Source organism: Geospiza fortis, unplaced genomic scaffold (assembly GCF_000277835.1).
Source record: "Geospiza fortis unplaced genomic scaffold, GeoFor_1.0 scaffold11, whole genome shotgun sequence".
NCBI classification, from domain to species: domain Eukaryota; kingdom Metazoa; phylum Chordata; class Aves; order Passeriformes; family Thraupidae; genus Geospiza; species Geospiza fortis.
The window spans coordinates 4,044,111-4,060,460 of record NW_005054304.1 but is presented as its reverse complement, the minus strand read 5'-3'; the positions used below and the strand labels follow the sequence as shown (position 1 = coordinate 4,060,460).

At 39.1% G+C, this 16,350-nt stretch overlaps 1 protein-coding gene across 1 annotated transcript in view; it reads left to right on the top strand.

Moving 5' to 3' along the window:
- Positions 1-16,350, top strand: part of LOC115949521 (tyrosine-protein phosphatase non-receptor type 13-like) — a 51,729-nt gene that overhangs the window by 33,962 nt on the left and 1,417 nt on the right. The window contains exons 7-14 of the mRNA XM_031066476.1: positions 5,293-5,388; positions 7,057-7,156; positions 13,403-13,622; positions 14,585-14,659; positions 14,769-14,943; positions 15,154-15,307; positions 15,441-15,579; positions 16,009-16,161. Of these exons, the coding sequence (XP_030922336.1) occupies positions 5,293-5,388; positions 7,057-7,156; positions 13,403-13,622; positions 14,585-14,659; positions 14,769-14,943; positions 15,154-15,307; positions 15,441-15,579; positions 16,009-16,161 (1,112 nt within the window). The remainder of the gene's footprint in view (positions 1-5,292; positions 5,389-7,056; positions 7,157-13,402; positions 13,623-14,584; positions 14,660-14,768; positions 14,944-15,153; positions 15,308-15,440; positions 15,580-16,008; positions 16,162-16,350) is intronic.

Here is a 16,350-nt window from a genome sequence, read left to right as displayed (position 1 = left end):
CAGCAGGAAGAGGCAGTAATAATCTATATTTCTAGACAAGAGTATTTTCCTCCTAAGTCTTCTTCCATGTGTTTATCTCATGAAACTTCTCATCAGCTACCTTGAAGACTCATTTGGACCCCATTTATGAAATTTCCATGTTATGACAGCCTGTGTTTAGCTGGGAAGGTTGCAGTTAAAGGTTACAGTTAAGGATACTCTTAAATGCCTGGATTTTAGGAACTCTCTTAGTTTAAAGGTGCGTTTTGGAATAAGGGAAAATTTCTGTAGGTAGTGAGGCAGCTGTTGGTAGCAAATTTATCCCAGCAGATTAAGCCCCAGAGGTTGGGGATTGGATTTAGGGGGAAAAAAGTGAATAGCTGCTTTACAAACTTAGCACTATGAAATCATTGAAGTGCACCTACTTCCTTTTTCTCTTGAATTCTGTGTTCTGGGTTTCTGAGTTCACTGTGGGCCATTCCAGTCATGCACAATGGCACATCTGTTTGTATGTGAAAGCAAAGGAAGGGGCAGTTTGCACATGTCTCTGTGGTGCTGCAGTGTGATTTAAGTTCATTTGTGACAAAATAGATTCTCATGTGGTTGGTCTGTCCAGTAGAACAATATTCAGAAATAATTTTGATGAATCTGAGAGGTAGAATAATGGACTGGTGCTATTTTGGTTAGTGAACTCCAGCTGTTGCTTTTACTGAGACAAGAGATGCTGGTTTTTCAAGGAAGAAGGTATTTGTGGGATATCTGTAAATACAAGTACTATGGCATCAGCACCTATTACTTTGTGCTGAGTTTCACAGCTTAACATTGGGTAGTAAACCAGCTCTAACAACTGCATAATTGCACAGCAGAATGGCATCTGCTTTATCTCATCTATCGAGCTTTCAGCTGAGATTGTCAATTTCTGGTCAATACATTGCATTCTCCGTTGGATAAAACATTTAAATTAAAACAGGCAAGCAACTTTGTTAGACAAACTCTATCTGGGCCTGTGTTAGTTTACATACCTTATCCCAGATGGCATGATCCAGATCCAGAAAACAGGGGTGTCTTTCTAAATACAGGACTCTTGAGTTCCTACCAGACCCTGGCGCTGTTATTGTTAATCTCTCTGTTTTCCTTTCCATCCTAGCACTAGAGATGTGTGTTCTCTGCAGTTTTCCAAGGCTACATTTTTCTACATTAGATTACATCTAATCTAAGGTACATTAGGTCCTGCCAGGCCCTCTGCACCAGATGGGGCTCCCTGGGGGGTTGCCTGGATAGCTGGTGACTTGGACTGCATGTGCAGTACGGCTTTCTCATGTGGAGTGTGAGTGGTGGAAACCTTGCAAGTTAGTTAGAATGAGCCTGCTCCTCTGGAAGTCTGAATGGGATAGCTTCCTTTGTCAGTTGTTGCATGTGGGTCCCTACCAGGAATTGACTGGATCTCAATGTCCTTCCTGTTAAACCTATACTGACTTGCATAAGATGATCCAAGTTTTCTGAGATTAAAAGAAAAAAAAGAAAAGCAAATATGAATCTAATCTATTGATTTAACTAATGGGAAAGAAGTGAGTCCCAGCTTCTCCTGAAGGAGAGCTAATGTGTTTTAAGTGGTATTATAGTACCACCCTCCTGTAGTAGACACCCACCAGCAAACTTCAAAGGGCAAACGAGAGCTCTCTCCCTGTCACGAAACCGTCGGTTTAATTCTGCCGCCTTCTCTGTGCCGCCAGAAATAATTCTGTAATGATGTGTATTTGAAAACCTGGGTATCTGATGTGACTGGTGCTCAGGATAATGAAATTCCAAGCTGAATGTGGTTCTCTGATTTCTGTTGAAGTTGGCTGAGGTGAGGCTCTCTGTAAGTGACTTGTCTGGGCTTGCGGGTCTCGCCTTGTGTAAATAGTGTTTTGTTATTTCATGCTGCATGATGTGCCTGGGAGGTTGTGCTCTGCTGGTTTTGATAGGGAACTTGAAAAAGCACCACTGGAACACTAAGCAGCACAAATCTCCAACTTGTAATGCTTATTTCACTTATTAGTACAAATTCTATATAGTCATTTTAGTTACAAACTCTTAAAACGTGCCTAAACTCATGGGTTTTTTTCTATTAAGGAACGAAATTGTTTAAAGTGTTCTGGTAAAAGATGTAATCTAAACAGTGAAATGTTAAGGAAGGTAACTGATGCCATTATTTTTGCTACAATGTGTTTGGTGTTTATACAAGTTAGATCAGTTCTGAAGTCTCTCTTCTGTCACCAAAAATGAAAAAAAAAAAAAAAAAACAACCAAACCAAAAAAACCCCAAGAAACTAAGACAGCAAGCCAAGACCATTCAGAATTCCCAGGGAAAATTGTAACTATGGGAGAGAAGTTATTTTATTGTAGTCTTTAGCTTTTGTTGTCATTTTTCAGCTCCTTCCCAGCCAAACAGTTTGTCTAGAAGTTTGTCCTTACTTTTGGAACTTCTGTATGAGAAGCTAAAATTTAATTTGATCCCAGAACTGGGACTTTGTGACCTTTGGAAGGCAATTCTTAATTAGAAGCTTAGCTTGGACATGATCCAAGTGCCTTCTTTGAAGTTAAATCCTAATGTGATATGTTAGAATTGAGGAGAACTTGCCGAGGAGAGAGCATAAATTATTTGGATGACTATGCAAGCATTATAGATAGAATAGTCTCAGTATTTACATTTTAATGGAGTATTTGCAGGTCTGCAGTGCATATTCTGTTTGTGCCCTGGAAGGAAGGCACTGGGTTAAGAGGGGGTGCAGTGCTGGGGAGATGTGTAGGGGGTGTACGCAGATGTTTGTGTAGGCCAGCAGAGAACTGGAAGGACGATGCCCCAGCAGCAAACAGTTCCACATCTGTATGTGTTTTCTCTAAACTGAGCAAAATGGATATAAATCTAGAGGATTTACATGAAATTTCAGGATGTAGCTACTTAATTGCCTTGAAACTTTGCCTGATAGCCCAGCATGGAAAGGTTGTTGAATGCTTCCAGCAGATGAAAATAATACATTTGCTTGTGTTCTTGGGTTAAGTTGTGTGGTCTTCATTAGGGAGAAGGATGTGGCAAGACAGGAGTGTGGTCCTGTCTCCAGCTCTGTTTGTGAGTAGGTTTGAGCCTTGTTGGGCCTTATGTGAGGATCTGTGACAACATTGAGATAAACAGTGTGTGGAAATTTTGCTTTTTGTTTCTTGGTTCATGGACTTCTTGGCCTACAGCATGGCACCAGCCCCTGCTAACAGGATGAATCAGGAGAAATCAAACACCCTGCAGAGTCCCTTAGCAGGCCACCACCTACAAACACTTGTCTCGTGGTTTAACTGTGTATTTCTGTTTTACCATGGGTTTGGTGTTTTCAAAATTTAATGTCTCAAAGAACCAGAATGGAGCCATAATTTGTGTGCAATTTGAGAAGCCCTGGCTGCTGACTAAGTGGAAAAAAATAAGTCTGTTTAAAATCTCACGTCATTTTTTATTGTTCCCTCTCCATCATCTTGCTTCAAAGTCAGTTCAGCAGACTTGAAAAAGCTACAGCTAATAAAACTACTGGGAAACAAGAGGTCTGGTTTTAGTTAAACACTTCAGTACTGTAGCTCCAGTGTTGTGTGTGGATTGATGCCTCACTTAAGGGCTAGGAGTATTTTGAAAACACATCTCCAAAAGCTACCCACTGAATTTGGTTTTTATTTCCCATGGTAGACAAGTAATTGCTAGACTGGGGGCAGATTTCTTTGTTGTAAAATCCACAACGTTGAAAGTAGCCATTGTGGAAGATTGAAGCAACCTCGCTGCTCCCACACAGCCCCAGTGGATTCTTTTCATCTTGCTGTAGGTCCATACTGTTCCTTTCTGAGAGTTAAATGGTAAAATGGTAACATGTTCTTTGGATAAATTGGGTTTTATCCTGCTAAACTGTGCAGCTGTGATGGGCTGGTGAGACCTCTTGGTTTCATGAGTTGATTTGTAGCTTTCCTTACCTTTCCCAGATTTCCTAAAGATTCCCTACACAGCTCAAGAGAGCTGGGTAAAAATGGGGGGAATAAAGGCTTTTAAAGAAGAAGGGTTTGGAAACTGTCCAAAATGAACATGAGCAAACTTTAGTTCTTAGAGTACTGCATTATCTTACTTCTTTTCATGCTTCTTTCCTATTTGGATTTTTTCCTACTTCTGTAGGAATTCTGTAGGAGTAGTATTGTTGACTAACCTGTCATCTGACCTAACAGAAGTTATGCAGCAGGTTTATTGGTCTCTCGGAATTTTTCACCACATTTTGTTTTCTGGGCGTGAAAACTTGGAACTTCTGATTTCCTTGTTGCAGCCTCCAGGAAACATCTGCTCACGTGTTCCCCGTTTTGTATTCTTGCATTGCATGTTCCTTGCTGTAGTGACTGGCACCTGTTTTCACAGCAGTTACATGTGCTTTTTCTATATCACTGCTTTTGTTTTCAAAAACATTAACTATAGTCAGACTAGAAACAGCCTTCTGCAGATGAGGGTACCTGAGGTTTTTTGTCTCATTTTGACAGTGAAGCATCGGTATTCCCAAGATGTAGAGACTCTTTTTGTGTGTGTGTGTGTGTGTTCTGCTTTTATGCACATTCTGTGTATGGTTGTTGGCTTGTGCTTAGGAAAGTTCTGGGAGATGGTTGCAAATGTCAAGTACATACCCCCTTCTGTGGAGTCCTTTGCTCCTGTATGTTATTTATGTAATCCCCTGAGAGTAGGAACTGAGACTGCTGTATTGATTTCTCATCACATCAGTTTAGCTGCTCTGGTTAATTAAATATCCTCTAGGGGCTTACTAATTGATTGTTAATCATATTTTGTGGATGTCAAAGATGAGCTGAATTATAATTTTCTAGTGCTTGCTTTATCTCTCTGGTTATTTTTCTTTTTACATCATAAAGGAGCCAGGCACTGAGTTCTGGCGATTGCTTTTTACACGCAAGAGGTGCACACCAAACGTTTGCACCTGGTTTGTTTGCAGGAGGGATCTGTTTTTGTCTCGGGTCTCAATGGGGTTTTTTTTAATACCAGTTTTAACTTGGAAGTGATGTTGAGGGAGGTTCAGAGGAGATGGCAGCATTGGGATAGTCAGGAGGGCCAGGCTGACCACAGAACCCTCAGGCCATGGGAACAGAATGGGACTGCCCAGCATCCCCTGGGTGTTTGCTTTTAGGCTCCGTAGCCACAGGCATTTTTAAATGGTTTGAAAATATTTTTTAAAAAGTCAAATGTTTGTGTTTGATTTTTACATTATGAGTGTTGCTTTCTACTTCTGACACCTTGGTTTAAACTTTCAGAGCCTTTGAGAAGGTACAAATCTTATCACAGCGATGTTTATAGTACTTCAAGTGAAAGTCCATCTGTTATTTCTTCAGAACCAGATTTCAGGCAAGGTAAGACCTATGTTTAGAAACCAACCAACCAAAAACCCAAAGAAACAAAAAAACCTAAAGAAAAAAGTTCGAGATGAAAACCAGACCACAAAAGCCTTTAGTAGGAGTCTTGATAATTGTCCTGATACAAAGTTCTAAGATGATGAAATTACATGATGTACAGATCAGCATAATGTGCAGTCTGTTCAGAAATAAGTTTGACATGAGGCACTCTGGGAGGGAACTTGGTAGGAAAAGCTGGAAATAATTAACTTTTTACTGGAAGTGTTCTTTTTTAAATAACAGAAAATGCTGCAGAAAAGTGATGGAGTTGTTGTTAGTGCACAGTAACAGTGAATTACAAAAGCTTCATGTGGGACCTCCATAGTATAATTATATCAGTAGGATTTATTATGAGGGTTAAGTGGTTTATAATTTATATGCCAAGGATTTCAGTGTAATGCTAAAGTACTACACAGTACAGGCTGTTAGTAAGATAAATTTAAGTAGTTTATATTAAATCAATCACTTGAAAAAGCGGGAGATGATAGGAAAGATTATTTGCTGATGTATGGCAGGAAGAATCATCTTTACAGAATCATTATAAAATATGGAGACAAATCATTTGGTGAAAATTAGGAAAGAAAACAATAGTTAGGAAGCTGGAATGTAGCTGCACTATATGTATTCAGTATGCACAGAATTCCAGCCCAGCCTCCATGTACTCACTGCTCTCTCAACCTCCTTTGTCATTGTCTGTCCTTGTGCTTACTGAGCCAGAAGCCTGAGGAGCAGTAACAAATTTTGAGGCTCCTTTAATTTCCCTTTGCTTGCTTGCAATTTGGAACAGACTGTTTATGTGTCCAAAGTCAACAACTCCTAAGTTTTTACAGGCAAGATAGAGCTGCCTTCTGCTGCCTTCTAGTAGAAGTAAATCTGGGCTCAGTGAAATGACTGTAAAATAAAAAAACTATTTCTAAATCAATGTGACTTTAGTGTGTTCTGCAGGAGCTCTCCTGCCAGCTCTGTTTGCTGGGGGTACGGTAAGAGGGGGAAGTGAAGTGCTGTGCAAAATCAAGCTTGAAGTGTAGCATCTCAGGTGCTGCCACAGGAAGATCTCCCAGCAAAAGCTGTAATTTTACAAAGAGAATCACAGGTTAATGTATTGCCAAAAGGAAAAAAAACCCTATAAATTATAATGAGGAGTCAGATTCCAAAGATAATGATTAGAAGTTCAGATACTGCCTTCTTAGCTCCTTTTTTTGTGTACTGGATGCATAGTTAACTAGCTGCTCTCTTTCTGGTCTGGAGTAGTTTTGTATGATGTTTCTGCCATGTTTGTCTCAACTCACGGCTGACAAAAAAGATATGTTACCTTGGGAAGGGGTCTGTGAAATTTTGTGAAGTTTTATTGTGATTTCTTTTAGGCCTTCCTTAGTATTCTTCTTCGAAGGTCTATCAGCTATTTTTTGTTGGGGTAAAACTGTAAGGTAGCTCTGAAAACTGAAATCAGCTTCATAATGTTAATTTGTTTCATACTGTGGTGCCATTGTGCAGAACAGATAAATTCGATTCCTTCTGAGTAATCTCATATGACTGATAAATCCTTGAGGTTTAGATGGGATTACTCTTTGTAATGTGTGTGTTTTGTTGCCCAGTCAGGTATTAATTTGTCTTTTGGTTTGCTAGTGAGAAGAAATGAAGTTTTCAAGAGAGATGATGCCAGTGGTGTGTTATCAGGTGCTGATGATATCTCCACATCAAGTCAACCTAATTCTCAGAGAACAAGGTAAACCCTTTGAAAACAATATGGCTTTTTCTTTATCAAAGAATATATTCTAAATCTGCAGGTGAAGTTTTTCACTCCCATCCCTGCTTCTGGTTAAGACTATAAAAACAAGGCATGTAATATTTGAATGAAAATAGCATTTCAGAATTAAATATTGCATTCTGAAGTAAAAGTCTCATGATGCACTGTAATGTAGAGGTAAGTTGGGTGCACACATTTAGTTCCCATGTTTAATGGAGGCTGGGTTGAACTCACGTTATTATAACTGTCTGAAGGTCAGAGGCTATGTTCTGCTTGGAAATATTTAATTATTTTTAAATCATACTTTTCCAGAACAAAGTTTTTGAAATTACTGATATTAATACAGATTTATTTGTGGGGGTTTTTTTTCCATTTAATAACAAAATGGAAGCATGCTTATTTCCTTGAAATACGTCAAAAGCAATACATTTGGTTTGGTTGTTTTGGCAAAATCTTTAGTTCATGTTTTTGTGTTTGAATTCATTTTTTTAATACCTCAGCATTTACTAAGCAGGCGAATTCAGCAACAGTTTATGCTTTTTGAAAATTACTTTGCTGAGTAGTGTATTAAAATACAGCACCCATGTAAGTTTCATTTTTCCAAATGCCATTCATCAGTGCAGCTTTAAAAAGTAGGTTCTTTGAAACTTTGAACATCACCTTTGATACAGCATCTTTTTAATACAGCAGAAGCATATCTTGCCATGTCTGTTACATTTTGAGAATGGTTCCCCTCTAAAGGTTTGAAAATTTTTACTGACATTAACCTTTTGGATTTAAAAGTTTCTTCTGGTCTCTGCCAGATACCTAATCACCTTGGAAGATTTTATCAAAATTATGCAGATAATTTTTGTAGCAAGGGGTAAAAAATAAAGGCACGTCTCTTTCTTCCCTTCTTCCCTCATCACATCACAGCAACAAAGCCTTCCCTTGGCAGCTTTTTGCTTTGTATGCTGTAGATCAAGAGCAATATTGCTGCTGTGCTCAATATTCTAGGGTATTTATATGTTTTTGGCATATGTTGGAGGAGAATCCTGTTAAAGAAACTTGGAAACGTGTGAAGCCTGGGCCTGTGTTGGGTGATGTGACACTGCTGGTGAATGTGTTCTTAAAGCAAAGGGTAAACAGGGCTTAGAGCCATGCTGTGAACATGGAGATGAAAATGAGTGTCTGCTCCTGGCACTATATTGTGTGCTAGAAGTGGATCTTGGTAAGGCAGGGTCTCAAATGGCAATGCAGGTGAGCACGAGAAGAGCTCCTTGGGGGTCATACAGCTTTTGGTTTCCTCGTTTGGTGAACGGGTGTCCTTACTACCTGCACTTTGCCTGAGAAATGCAGAGTCATCTAAAAACCTGTATATTGGCATTTCTGGCAGGGAAGAAGTATTTGGGTGCAGCTTAACTAAGTCCACACAGTTTTTTTGTCAGGAATATGATATCTGTGTGATGCTGTATGTGTTAGTGGTGTCCAAGCAGTCATGGGAATCCTGCCTGTCTTCACATTATATATGTGCTTTTATGGCAGACTTTTAAGGGTTACTTTTTATTCTATATATATTATATATATATATAAATAATATATTCCATGTAACCCTGATAAAGAACTGAACATTTTTACTTCGTAATTCACGCTGTTTTAGCACAACACTAAAAAGGCAAATCAGATTATTCCCACTGTATGTACAGAAACAATATATAGATTTCTTAACTTATTTGCCTTATTTATTTTTTTTTTAATTTTGGTGAAAACTGCTAAGTCAACCTTCCTGCTTTGCCTGGAACCCAGGAAATTGCCCATTCAGCACCGTAGTTATGCTTCCAAATAAACCTGCAGTAATTTGTGGATGCTGATAGAGAGCTTTTGTTTCTATTTACAAAGTATTTCAGAAACAGAAAGTAATATGTGGTATGTAAATGAGTCACATTGTAAGTGAGTCATTGTTGTAAATGAATCAGGCCTATTATGCAAGTGAAAATGCTGAGGTGAAGCAGCACATAGTTTCTCATGGTTTGTTTCACATTATTTTATATTACACTGTTAAGACTGGTACCTTTAATGGATGTAATTTGTATATGACTGGAAATCAAGAAGGAAAATATGTTTTGCAAGCACAGCATAGACTTACCTGTTGTACTTAGCAATGGATTGAATTTTACATGTATGTAACTATACAGTATTTTTTAGTATTTTTTTAATCTCCTGTGTCCTTGACCTCCACTCTGATACCACTGCACTAGCACAAAAATATGGTAGAGTACCACAGGTACCTGATTTTCATAATTGTCCACCCATTTTTATAGGTGAAGAAGTTTGGGTTTTTCCTTAATCTACCAGACAGTATGCATATCCAAGATGAAAAGAAAAGACTGCCAGCTAGTTTTACTAGCTTTTTTTGCAGACCTACTGAGAAACAGGACAGCAGCCACAAGCAGAATTCAGTCTTGTACTAATAGATTATACCTCCGTTACTAATGTGAGCTGAATAGAAAACAGTGTGCTCTCTCTGTCTTACTACAGCAGCTCATAAAAGATTCCAGTGCTAACAAGTGTAAAAGGAATTCCATCCAATATGGCAGTTAGCTAAATGGGGGATTTCTAAGAAAATAACTTAGTAATTTTATCCAGGGCATTTCATGTTGCTGCCTTAAGATGTCCTGTGTTGCTGCATACCGTGGCTTTTATGTATGCAGAAACCTCAGGTCTCAAAGTAAAACTGGCGATAACAAGGAGCAGGATCTGAGTTTACATGCTTTGGCTGGCCATTTGATTCCACAGTTTGGGGAAGTATATGCAACTTAATCCTTTACTTAAATTCCATCAGCACTGGGGTGCATGTTTCAGTGTCTCTCTTGTGTTGAAGAGATGCCAACTGTCCTTCAGTACATATTAATTTTCCTGCTCCTGTGGCATATTCTTAAAACCAATCTGTTTAATTATCCACTTATCCTGATAAAATTGAGTTGTAAATCAAATAGGAGGATTTGGATTTGAGGGAGGTTTCTTTTAAAAGAAACAGCAAAGCTGTTCAGAGTTATCGAAGATGCAGCTTGTGCTGTTTGGGTGGGCATGCCCTGATGTTAAATTAGCAGAAGCCGTAGACATTCAGTATTACCCTTCTTGTGGTCTGTGACTGTTGTTATCCTTTAAGCTTCTTGGAATGCATTCCTTGTGGCAATGGCTTGTGTCTGGTTTCCTCTCTGCTTCTTATATTCCTTGGGTTTTTTCCTTTTTTACTTCTTTTTCTTCCTTTACTATTTCTTCATTTTTCTCTCTAGGAGCAGCAGCTGACATGGATCTCTTCCTTCTGTTGCCTTTTCCTTCCAGTAGATTTCATTTTCATACCCTTCCTGCCTTACCAAAATGCATCCATCTTTCTCAGTCTATTCCTGACCTTCCCACTGCACTAATCATTAGGGAATGCCTACCTGCTTCCCTTCTTCCAACTTCCTTCTCTGATCCAATACCTGCTAATTTCTTGGTAAGTACACCAGGTGAAGAGAGAATTCACTTCCCTTTTTTTCTCCAAGTCAGCCTTCCAGGTTTGTGCTCCCCTACCATCTGTACGTTAATAAGCAGCTGTGAGGTTTGCAGTCAGACACTGATGAAAATACAGAGTAGCAGCCAAGAACTTGTCTGATGAAGCATCACACAAAGCACACTTCTGTGATGCTATCTGTTAGGAATGTAATTTAGACTCTTGACTTTTTTTTCTTTCTTCCAGTAATAACATTTGCATATTCAGAACTTCAGGAATGAGCTCTCATTTCGGCAGTATTTCCTTTTCTGTAGGAGAGATGCATTCCTTGTCTTGGAACCTAAAGACTGAATCATGTTGCTCCCTCCCCATGAAAACTGGCAGTCTGACCAAGCCAGAGCTCATTTTACTGACCCAGGATGCTGAAATGTGCAGATTTATGTTTGGTGATAGTGCTTATGTACTAAGACAGGAAAATTTGTAAACCCTTAGGTTTTTGAGCTTCCTCCAGGGACACCCCACAGCCACCCCAATTTTCAGAGAAATTAGTACATGCCAACAGAGATGATAAAACCAACCTAGTGATAAAAACCCATTGCCGCTGTTGCACAGGGCTGTATGTTTTTAAAAAGATATTTTTCTGCAGTAGGTGTTTTCACAGTAGCAAGTTTTTAGATAGAGCCAGTTGCAACATGTCTTTTTCTAATGTCTTTGATAATTCATAGATATTTATGTTCAGAAAGTGTTTGTTTTTGTTTTATTTCAGAGCCCATCCTTAGACCTTGATCTGAAGGGTGCTTGTGGGTGTATTTAACTTAGGGTTTTGTCAATATTCCCATATATGTCAATCCTAACAAGTTTCCTCACGGTGAAAAGCTAAGCATGTGCACATATGTTGGCAGGTCTGAGGCCTTTTCTCGTTTCTTTGTCCCTTTAGGTGCATGTTAATCAGTCTTTTGTAGAAAAAGAAAAAACAGAGGAGGGTAAAGGGAAATAAATGCTGTGATAGTCCTGCACAGGGGAAAAGCTTCCATTAATACATTTGTTCCATAATGTACTACTCTGTGTCTTCCCTGAAATTCTCTTTGAGGAATGTTAGCATTGTTCTCTTATATTTAACTCTTCTTACTTTAAGGCAAGTTTTGTATGCTAACCAATGACACTTTAGTATTAAAATTATTGGTATTAGCTAGTAATGTTGTAAAAAGATGAAAATAAAATTTGAAATCACATCCAGTTTAGCAAGTGGAGGCAAGCGTAATGTCTGGGACAGATGCATTTTTCTCTTAGCTTATTAACAGATTTGTCACTCATCAAACATATGTTTAGATTCTCCTAGGAAGTAGGTATATAAATGTAAAGTATTTTTAAGAAGTCTGTACGTTACCTTACTACAAAGAGCTCTGTGTCACTCAGTGCACAATTACTCTCTATTTTTGTACATTTCTAAACCTGACTGTAATGATACACAGTCTTCTAAACATCTTCTTTGCTTTTTCATATTTTTCATTACTCAGTTTGGGTGGTATGCTTAACACTCAGTTCAGAATTGCCAAAAAATGGACTTTTTTCATGAAAGCCACCTTAGTTTCCCCTGTCCATTTTTGTTTAATAATTGTCTCTGTATAGTTATGTTAACAGGGGGAAAACATTGCTTTTTTTTCATTTAGGATTTCTACAGAAACCATTTTCTACAATTGGTTTTTGTTTAGTTTGGGGTTTGAAGGTGTTTTTCTGTAAGCACGGGACAGACAAGGAGAGTGGAAGTTGGGGGTTTTTTTGTTTGTTTGTTTTTTGGTTTTGGGGGTTTTTTTGTTTTGTTTTTTTTTTTGATTTCTCAGTTGTTCACATTTCCTAACCAGCTATTTTATTTTTCAAATAAAAAATGGCTTTTGTTTACCCAAACAGGAAGTGAATTTCTTTCCTTATGTAAAGAATGAGACTGATAGGAAGTTTGGGATCATTACTTGCAGAAAAAAATGGCAGATATGTTGCTGTGGTTTTTTTTAATACTGATGCATTTTTTGTTTGTTTTTCTTATTTTTTCCTTCAGATTATAAATTTAGACCAATTTAGTCATTGGGGTGACTGTGTATCAGCCAGGGCATCCTTGGGAATTTAAAAAAAAAGGAACTATTTTCAGCAAAATAAGATTATGGAAACATTAGTGTATGATATTTAGAATACTTTAGTATATAGGATGTTATGACATAAACATTTTTATGTAAATATTTCAAGCTCTACTACGTCTCAGGAGAAATCAGGGAATAAATATCAGGCCCATGCAAGCAGAAAGTGTTGATGCAATATTTATTTAGAGGAAGTATACTATTATGTCTTTTTTTTAATGACATGTTTTTGAGCGTGCCTTTTTCACAGTCCCCTCATGAACACAGAAATTAAGATATTTGCAAAGCATTAATACTTCTCTTCTTCTTGTGCATCTACTAATTTTGCTCTGATTCACTGGGTTCGTAATGTTGAGTATTTTTTCAGACTGCAGCTGAGCCTTTATTTTCATGTGAATAAATGAAGCAGTTCTGCAGGCAGCTGCAGAAACCTGGTGTGTTATTTTCTGCAGTGATGGATTGCTGCACAGGGGTAACATTCTGGCTGCCAAATAAATATGTTCAATGTAGCATTTGCTGGCTGGTGTTTGTGCTCTGTGTTCCCACTTGGGGATGTGCTTAAAGCAGCAGAATATCTTAGGCATAGCTGCTGATGTGTCATCCCCTCTGACCCTCCTGCAGGCAGCATGAAGCACCATTTGAAGGCAAGCTGATAAGCCAAGAGGTGATGCTGAAGCGGCAGGAAGAAGAAATGATGCAACTGCAAGCCAGGATGGCTCTGAGGCAGTCCCGGCCTAACCTCTACCCTGGGGATGCAATTAGATCCTCAATGCTTGACATCACCAGAGACCCACTGAGGGAAATAGCCCTGGAAACAGCCATGACACAAAGGAAGCTGAGGGTAATGCCCTGAGCTCAGGTGAACTCTTGTTTTCATTGAAACACAGCGCTGTCTTGACTGAAACTCTGGTATGTGGGATTCATAAACCGGGTCCTGTAATAAACAGTCATCAGGAGATGAAATACCAGGTGTGTGGGGTTGGCCTACTTTCACAGGGTAAAACTTCTGAGATTCTGTGGCATTAGTGGCTACAGAGCCTAAAGTGGCATCAAGAGATGCTAAAACGGACAGCAAGGCTCAACAATTGCATCAATTAAACAGTATAGCATCCTAACAAAGGTAAGGCATAGGTTTCCTCCTCTGTTCTGTGGTGTTTTCAGCCACTTCGTTTGCATTTCTCTTCATGGAATGTGGATGTGCCCTGCCAGCATCAGAGGTTATTAAATGAACAAGTTGGGAAGGTAAAGAGAGAGTGCATTCATTTGGCTCATAAGTTCACCCTGTGCAAATCCCCTTTGCTTTCCCAGCTATCTTGGTATGTGGATGAAATAGGGAATTACACACAAAGAGGGAGACAGAGGTATATAGGTATATTTACAGAGGTAAACAGAGTGTCTGATGTGTGGAATAGATGATGGCTTGATGCCCTCTGCTGCTGCTTTCTATGAACTGGATATTTTAATTTTATTTTTTTTTAAGTAAGGATGGGAAAACTTGAAGCAAGACTCAGGCACTGGGTGCCTAATGCAGGGTAATAACTCCTGCATCTGTCTCCAGTCCATCACATTAAGATGAGTTAGCTCATGTAGGCTTTAACGAACCATGTTGGTTCCCCTCTCTGTCCCCCAACCCTTAAGATTTTTTTGTGAAAATGTTTTGCATATAATACAGTCTAGGTAGCAGGTAATTGCCAAATTTTAGCCTTTGGTCCCTCTTTTGCATTTGCAGGGTGGGAGTTAACTGTGCCCCAGCCTGTTGTCCCAGCAACACAGTGTTCATTCATACTCTTTTGTGGTTTGCAGAATTTCTTTGGCCCAGAGTTTGTGAAAATGACGATTGAGCCATTCATCTCCTTGGATCTACCGAAGTCTATCCTGGTAAGAAAGGGGCTGTTGAGCCATCTGTGGCAGGGGAAGTGTGTTAAACCAACAAATGTGTTTTTATTACAAGTGTGAATATTGAGAGATTTCATTTCACAAAATGCAGACTAAGAAAGGCAAGAGTGATGACACCAGGAGAAAAGTAAATGTGATGCTCCTGAGTGGGCAGAAGCTGGAGCTGACCTGTGATACCAAAACAATATGTAAAGATGTCTTTGATATGGTTGTTGCCCATATTGGCTTGGTGGAGCATCACTTCTTTGGATTGGCTACTTTAAGAGGTAAGAGTAACTGCTAAATTATTTCTTCTGCCCTTATTCAGTATTCCCTTTAAGAGATATTGTGCTTATTAAGTCGTTGTTAGTCACTGGAAAACTTTGCTTTTCAATGCCCAGTTTCAGAGTTAAAAATCTGGTCTTTATCCTCCATCTGGTGCAAATTCTTGGTTTTCATGCTTTTACCTTTGTGCTTCTCTTTCATGTTTGTGGCAGACAATGAGTTTTTCTTCGTGGATCCTGACTTAAAGCTAAGTAAAGTAGCTCCAGAAGGATGGAAAGAAGAACCAAAGAAGAAGAACAAGCCTCCTGTCAACTTCACTCTCTTTTTTCGCATTAAGTTTTTTGTGGATGATGTCAGTCTCATACAGTGAGTGTATGAAACTTTGTATAGCCCCTTAAGCCCTAAATTTATGGACAGAAATTGAGTATTAATCTGTACTGGGGTACCAAAGGTGGTGTGTGGGTGTTTTTCATGGTTTTGTTTTATATTCCTGTTCTAGGCACACGCTGACATGTCACCAGTACTACCTGCAGTTGAGGAAGGACATTCTAGAAGACAGGATGCACTGTGATGATGAGACAGCCTTATTATTGGCATCCTTAGCTCTCCAAGCTGAGTATGGAGATTACCAGGCAGAGGTACATCATCAATTTCACCTTTAATCTTGTTCAGCTGTGATCTTGCTGCTTCATTAAAGACCGGACTGTGCTCTGCCACACATGGTCTGCAGCTCTGTCCCAGACTGGAAGCTCAGCTGATATGCTGTATGCTCTTGGCAGGTTTTACTGTGAGCAGGTGTTCCTAAAGTCTAGCACAGTTGCAGAATCTGGGTGTTAAAGCCTTTTTTTTTCAGTGGAACTAGAGTCAGGCTTGAATATGGAGAAACTGATATGAATTAAGCTGTGGGTCAAGATGGAGATTGTGATTCCCTCCCCTTACTCAGAATCTTATGATTCTCTGAGTTGTAATGTACAGTTGTTTGTAAAAATGAATGTTTGTGCTTCAATTGTGCTCATAGGGCATGGAAGTATGTGGAGGTGCCATCACAAAAGTGTTTTGTGTTGCAGGTGCACGGATTGTCCTATTTCAGAGTAGAACACTATGTCCCAGCAAGAGTGATGGAGAAACTGGATCTGTCCTACATCAAGGAAGAGCTGCCAAAACTGCACAGCACTTACGTGGGTGCCTCTGAAAAAGAGACAGAGTTAGAATTTCTAAAGGTAAGTGGGCAGCAGTTGGCTTCCTTCATCTGTGGCTTAAAAATTCCCTTGTTGGAATATGGGTGCATGGACTTCAAGTGAAAGCACGGTAAAACAACTCAGGCTCTGAACAACACTGAAGGGAAGAAAGCTGAAAAGATTTTGTCCAAAGGACACATCATAACAAGCCAAAAGAAATTGTAACAGATG